We start from the raw sequence: 7,429 nt of genomic DNA, 5'->3' as shown, positions 1-7,429 counted from the left end.
ATAATCTTCAATAACTTATTTCTAACCTCAGAGCCACCATATTTAAGAAACTCATTTACCGACCTATCAGCACCTGGAGCCTTATTATTCTTTAATCCTTTTAGTACTGTTGCTAATTCCTCCTCACAAAATAAATCTTCCTTCAAATCCAAAGTATCACAAACTTTTTCATTTTCCTTTATATTTTTACCTGTAACTCTAACTCGGTTAAGAAAGTTCTCAAAATATTCGGCCCATCTCTCTTTAGTGTTTTCCTTATTGTTAATTGCGACCCCACTCCAATCTTTAACTGGGTCAAGTCTGGATTAACTACTCCCTCTCAGTTTGTTAACGTTCCAGTACAATATTTTACTTTTTTTCCGTCTATCTTCATCATCCAGATTCTCGGTAATTTTATCCTTTACCTCCACTTCACATCTCCTTAGTTCATATTTTAATGCTTTCTCCAATTTCTTTACATTTCTTTTGTTTTCATACGATCTATCACCCAGATAATTCTTGTACAAGTCCTTTCTCCTTTCTATTAAACATAAAGCTTTTTCACTAATATTCTTAGCTGCAGTTCTAGCTTTCTTCCCTAATACACCTTCCAGCAACTTCACAAATTATTTTCTAAAATTATTCTATATATATATATATATATATATATATATATATATATATATATATATATATATATATATATGACGAGAGGGTGTGCTGATCACAAAGAAGTGGCTTTGTCTGGGTAGATCGGCTAGAGACAGCTATGAACTATTCCTTATTGAACGAAGACAGGAAGAATCAGAAAGAGAGAGAAGCTTGAAGCTGAGAAGGAGGATGCTGAACAAGAAATCCAGTAGATGGCGTGGAAGAAGCAGAAAATAGCGGCCATAGAGTCAGACATTGTATGAAAAAAAAGAGATGGTTAAGCAGAAGGAAATAGGCGATACCCTTCTGAGAGAGGCAGGGGAACGGTTGAAGAAAACTGTGGAAGAGAAGGACTTCCTGAACATGGGTCTTGCTCAAAGTATGCTGGAAGCAGCATTAAAAAGCTCGCTCCGAAGAAAGGCAAAGGGTAGATGATGCTGGAACGGTTGAAGTACTTGTTCTGAAGAGGAAATCCGAAATAATTGATCGCCTTTCGAAAAAGTCAAAGAAGTGATGACGTAACATCCAGTGATTGCTTATACCTAGTCGTGGCGGACGCTTGTTTTTCAATAAATCAGTTTTCATTCCTAGTGCCATGATCGAAGTCGTACGTTTACCGAAGTTATCGTTTTGTAGGCTATAAGTAAATAAAATCAGTTGAAGAAAAAAATAAGGATTTCAACCTTTCTCTCTGTAACTTCTCGGGCTCTCATAGGCCTGTGATGATCTTACGGTATTAATTTTGATCCTTGTAATCCATTTGACTATGCTCTGACGGCGTCTGAGCAGTCACTTTTTGTCAGTTTTTGGGTGTCCTGAAGTAACTAAAGTCACTTTTTTCGTGCACCTCGTCGCGGCCAACCCCTGTATATATATATATATATATATATATATATATATGTGTGTGTGTGTATATATATATATATATATATATATATATATATATATATATATATATATATATATATATATATATATATATATATATATATATATTTATATATATATATATATATATATTTTTTTTTTTTTTTTTTTAATTTATTTATTATCGTTTTTTTATTGTTTAAATAATTATATATATATATATATATATATATATATATATATATATATATATATATATATATATATATATATATATATATATATATATATATATATATATATATATATATATATATATATATATATATATATATATATATATATATATATATATATATATATTGTTGGGGAAAAAAAGGAAGAATCAAGAAAACCAGGAAATGGTTATTTGCTTAGAAACGAAAGTAAAAGAGGCTGACTGCACTATGAATCTACTTTTCATTAGCGACTAAGTTAGCTTGGCTATTAATACAAGGCAAGAAATATAGCACATTGACTCATTTAAATCTGCCATGTTTGTCTGTTTTAAACTTCATTTTATTTCTGCATTGTCGTTTCGTGTCTGTTTTTTTTTTTTTGTCTCTATCTTGATTTATTTAAACTTTAGTTTTATTTGTGCCTTGTTTTATCAGAATATTTGACTAATTTTTCTAATTACAGAAGAAATTGAAAAATGAGGCACCTGTCTCAGTGTTGGCAAAACCTGAAGAAATACTAACAGATGTGCCTAATTTAAAACCCGAAACATCTCAGCCACTTGAAGGGGACCAAGCAGGAGACGACTGTCGACCAACTGCTAGAAGTAATGATAAGACAGGACGAGTGGGTAGAAGTTACTCTGAATCTAGTGATGATGTAAGATAATTCTTCATTATTCATAAGTGAATTTTGTAATCTTACTAATTTTACTAATTTTATTCCTACTAATTTTACTAATTGTAATCTACTAATTTTGTGCATGTTGCTGGTTGTGTGTCACTGGTTATTTGGTTTAGAACGGGGCTCAATGCTGTGATTCCCTAAGCTCATCCAGAGTCAATCTAGCTCTAAATGGATACCTGGAGAAATCTGGGGGGGGGGGGGGCCCGGGAAGCGTCAGATGACTTGCCCCCAACAACGCATTGAACTCCCGCACTGAAGGTAGTGAATCAGGAGATTGGTCCGAAAGAGCCCATCAGAATAATCCACATTAACAGAAATAGCAAATAACTTTACTAATGCCAATACTTGAAAAAAGCAAAAATGATAAGGTGTAAAAAATCAATAATGCTTGGTAAATAGTTACTACTGTTAACCTGAAATGGCAAACTAGCTTTACAAGGTATCAGTAATAGTATCAAGAGTGGTTTAAAGACGGTATACCTACTTTTTAAAGTCCCACTGTACTTTTGAGTTTTTTTAGATCTTGGGGAATGGTATAATATAAGGACACATCTTGGGGGGATTCATTCCTCCCCCCTCCATCAGTTCTTTTGGAAGATATCTGTGGACATTCTTCTTTTCCTCTTGATCTTTAACAGCAACCACAAATTATGTGTTGTCTGTAACTAGGCTATAACTAATTTTGGAGACCTGGGTATTGGAATTAGGCAGGAAATCTAAGTTCTAAGCTGAAACTTAATGTATTCAAGCAGTTTAATCCCACCAACAGCTTTTTAGCAAAGCTAGTGTACCCTCCAACGTCCTCCACATCTCCCAGCGCCATCGTCTGAGGAGAACGTTTGTCACGTTGCTCCTTGTTTAAACCAGAATTAAGCAAAGATTTTCAAAAACTGCATGGCTGGAGGACCATAGTGGGATACCCCCACTTACCAATAATGTCCATATCCATAATATCTTTTGAAATAAAGGTAAAAAAAAACGATAAATTTTTGGTAGTTCATATTATTGACTTACAAATAAAGTGAACATATCACTTGATGCCTTTTTTATGCTCTTTATGAATATAATAATTGCTTCTATTGGAAATTCAAATTTACCCACCCCCACCCCCCTAATGTGCAAATATATACCTTGAATTGGAATATACCATGCACTGTCGACGGCAAAGTTTCGAATCGCTAAATTCAGCGCTATTTTTGTCGATGGCAGTCGAAAAACTTGAAACGGTAGGAAAACGTTGCCGAATAAATGAGGTTTGAATTCCGAATGCCGTTGCCGAATAAATTGAGTCGGAATATGTTACTCTTGAACAACTTATTTAAAAACTAGTTATATGTTTTTAACCACTTTTCAGTTATTTAACTAGTGTTGATAACTTCTTTGTGCGGTTACAATTCAGGGTATATATTTGCACATTGGGGAGGGTGGGGGGATGGTGGCAAATTTGAATTTCTGATAGAAGCGATTATTATATTTGTAAAGATCATAAAAAAAAGGCATCAAGTGGTATGTTCACTTTATTCCTAAGTCAATAATATGAACTGGCAAAAAATTACTAAAAAAACTGCATCATCCAAGAGCATATTCTTGTTTCTCTCAGTTGATTTGATCCCTTGTTCTTAACAAGGTCAGCAGTGTTGTTTTGCTGAAGGGTGCTCTCCATTGCTGTAAGCTGAATGGAAACATGCTCATTTTAAGTCAACTTAGGTTGTTTTGGGTAGCAAGAAAAAGGAGGCAGCTAGCTTTTTCAACAGTCAGGAGATAATTCCGGGCTTTTAACTCAATTATTATGAGTAAAAGGAAAACTGTTAGAAAAAAAGTGCAGCTGGCAGGGTTAGAACCCAAGAAGTCTCAGGTAAGAAAAGAAAAAGGAGGCAGCTAGCTTTTTCAACAGTCAGGAGGTAATTCCTGGCTTTTAACTCTATTATTATGAGGAAAAGGAAAACTGTTAGAAAAAAAGTGCAGCTGGCAGGGTTAGAACCCAAGAAGTCTCAGGTAAGAAAAGAAAAAGGAGGCAGCTTGCTTTTTCAACAGCCAGGAGATAATTCCTGGCGTTTAACTCTATTATTTTGAGTAAAAGGAAAACTGTTAGAAAACAAGTGCAGCTGGCAGGGTTAGAACCCAAGAAGTCTCAGGTAAGAAAAGAAAAAGGAGTTAGCTAGCTTTTTCAACAGTCAGGAGATAATTCTGGGCTTTTAACTCTAACATATTATGAGTAAAAGGAAAACTGTTAGAAAAAAAGTGCAGCTGGCAGGGTTAGAACCCAAGAAGTCTCAGGTAAGAAAAGAAAAAGGAGGCAGCTTGCTTTTTCAACAGCCAGGAGATAATTCCTGGCGTTTAACTCTATTATTTTGAGTAAAAGGAAAACTGTTAGAAAAAAAGTGCAGCTGGCAGGGTTAGAACCCAAGAAGTCTCAGGTAAGAAAAGAAAAAGGAGGCAGCTAGCTTTTTCAACAGTCAGGAGATAATTCCTGGCTTTTAACTCTATTATTATGAGGAAAAGGAAAACTGTTAGAAAAAAAGTGCAGCTGGCAGGGTTAGAACCCAAGAAGTCTCAGGTAAGAAAAGAAAAAGGAGGCAGCTTGCTTTTTCAACAGCCAGGAGATAATTCCTGGCGTTTAACTCTATTATTTTGAGGAAAAGGAAAACTGTTAGAAAACAAGTGCAGCTGGCAGGGTTAGAACCCAAGAAGTCTCAGGTAAGAAAAGAAAAAGGAGTTAGCTAGCTTTTTCAACAGTCAGGAGATAATTCCTGGCTTTTAACTCTATTATTTTGAGTAAAAGGAAAACTGTTAGAAAACAAGTGCAGCTGACAGGGTTAGAACCCAAGAAGTCTCAGGTAAATAGCCAAAGCTTCTACCCATAGAGTAAGATAAAAACCATGAAACTTTTTTAAAGTGTTATAATTCAGACTATATAATTCAAAATAACAAATGAATAAATTTTAACAATATTTTAAACGCAGGATTACTCCTATTCTAGCTTAGATGATTTAGAGATTTCTTTCCTAAAAATATATTGCATTTGAAATAGTTTTTTTTTATTTAGTGTTTTTTTCGTTATTTTGACTTTCTTTATAAGGGATCGCTGTCTTCAACACCAAATCGTGGAATATTGAAAAGACGTTTCAAGTCAAGGAGTTACTCTGAGTCAAGTTTTGATGAGTTGCCTTTTCGAGATTCCCTTCCTGAAATTACAAATGAACCCTCCTTTGGTAGCTATAAAGAAGAAGATGTTGGCTCGGTGGACCGTACGAAGAAAACGGTTCGTTTTAGCAACGTCGTCAAAGAGCAGATCTATAGGTACGTAGCTTGTTTCTGCTTATACCATTTCTTACTGTAATTTTACCCTTTAATGAATAGTCCTGCGACTTTTGTTCTACCCGCGTCAAACTTCCTGCACTCCAAATCCGATCGGATTTGTCCTTGGTTGCAATTGGAGCATTTATTGCTGCAAATTAATTGGCCTATTGTTAATTAATTGGCCTATTGTAAGCCCACGGATGTATTGGCCAGAAATGACTTTGTATTCTCGTGAGTTTTAAGTAGTGGTAGTAGTTAAGCAGAACTCTTTAAGTTAAATTTTTAATTTTACTCTTGTATTTTGTTTTCTTATTTTTAGATGGAACCTGGTTACAAGCAAAAAAGTAAATATCTAAAGACGATTTGGGTGTACTATGTAATTTTTCTGCTTCGGAATTGTTTGAATGATATTTATTTTGTTTTTATTTTCAATTTCTGCAATGAAGTTTCAAATTTAGATATCAACTGTTGTTGATATCTAGGGGTGGAGATGTCCCGGATAGGTCCTTCGGCATATCTTTTCTTTTTAAATACTTCAAAAAATTGCAAATTAAACATAATTTAGCATTTCCTTCACATGGTCTCCCTTGCAGGGTTGCCAACTGCTGACGTCAAAAAAGAGTGCAAATCTAGGCCAAAAAAGAGTGCAAGTTGTTAAATGCGTGTGCAAGTAAAAAATTTGCGCGCGCACGGCTGCCGCCGCGCGCACAGCCCCTTTCACTTTTCTGACCATTCTTACGCCATTTACATACAATTATCAACTATTTTTCAATCAACAAACATATTACCATTGAATTATTCAAATGTATTTAAAATAAAGTTAGGAAATCAATCTCTAAATAATAAGATAGTTAAGGGTTATCATTCTTTTTTTCGCTTAAAAGGTAATACTCTTCATGCAATTTGCTGATGTTTGTTTTGATTGCTTAGATCTTTAACTGAACTATAGTTGACTGCATCCAATGTTTAGTTAAAGTTTTGTCAACATTTTATCCAAACATTTTTAAAGGAATATAAGAGGTCCAAGTAACTAGTCGTGAACAATAGCTGACTTCACTGTAGTCAAGTCAAGTACCGTACCCTAGCAGAGCGAAAAAAAAATGGAAGCAGAAACAAAACACGGATTTATCATCCTTCAAAACAGCACACAATATTGTGTGTTTATTGCATTTTCATTTGCATTTTATCACGTTGTGCCTCAGTGTCACCCAGAAAATTCAAAAACCGTTGAATAAGAGGCACAAGAGTGCTCACATCTCCAGATAAGGCAACATTTGGACTTAAGCATTTGAGATTTTCCAAAATTAGGTCATTGTAGTCAATCCGTTTGCTCATTTGTGAGCACAACTCCAAAAAAAAAAGAAATCAGACAGCTCATCTGGATGCAGTGAACCTGCTGAGCAGTCAATAGGCCAATTTTTTGCAGCCTTCTCATGAGGCACAATGCATTTGGTCCCAACTTTATACAATCAAGTGCAAGAAAATGAGCTGGGCTCAACCGAACTTTAAATGGATCTTGTACCCGCCCTATTTCTTTCTTTTTGACATAGCACTTGAGAAGCAACAGATACATCTGTCGCGATGTTTCCAAAAGCCTGTGAATCCGTGTTCCCTCAGCTTGAAACTCTTTGTTTAGTATATTGATCTTTTTAAGACAAATGAAAGAAAACACAAAATAACTTTCACAGATGAATCACGGATAAAAGAAAGAATTTTATTAGCCTTTTCT

At 34.8% G+C, this 7,429-nt stretch overlaps 1 protein-coding gene across 1 annotated transcript in view; it reads left to right on the top strand.

Annotated features, from left to right (window-relative positions):
* The window catches only part of Nop17l (PIH1 domain-containing protein Nop17-like), a 45,297-nt gene that overhangs the window by 13,136 nt on the left and 24,732 nt on the right, over positions 1 to 7,429 (top strand). Inside the window, exons 3-4 of the mRNA XM_089096161.1 lie at positions 2,179 to 2,373; positions 5,480 to 5,700. Coding sequence (XP_088952287.1) covers positions 2,179 to 2,373; positions 5,480 to 5,700 — 416 coding nt within the window. The remainder of the gene's footprint in view (positions 1 to 2,178; positions 2,374 to 5,479; positions 5,701 to 7,429) is intronic.

The sequence above is a fragment of the Artemia sp. Qi Xiang Cuo genome, chromosome 10 (genome assembly GCF_049724085.1).
Source record: "Artemia sp. Qi Xiang Cuo chromosome 10, ASM4972408v1, whole genome shotgun sequence".
In the NCBI taxonomy this organism is placed as follows: domain Eukaryota; kingdom Metazoa; phylum Arthropoda; class Branchiopoda; order Anostraca; family Artemiidae; genus Artemia; species Artemia sp. Qi Xiang Cuo.
The sequence above is the reverse complement of the archived record's forward strand: the minus strand, read 5'-3'. Positions and strand labels throughout refer to the sequence as shown.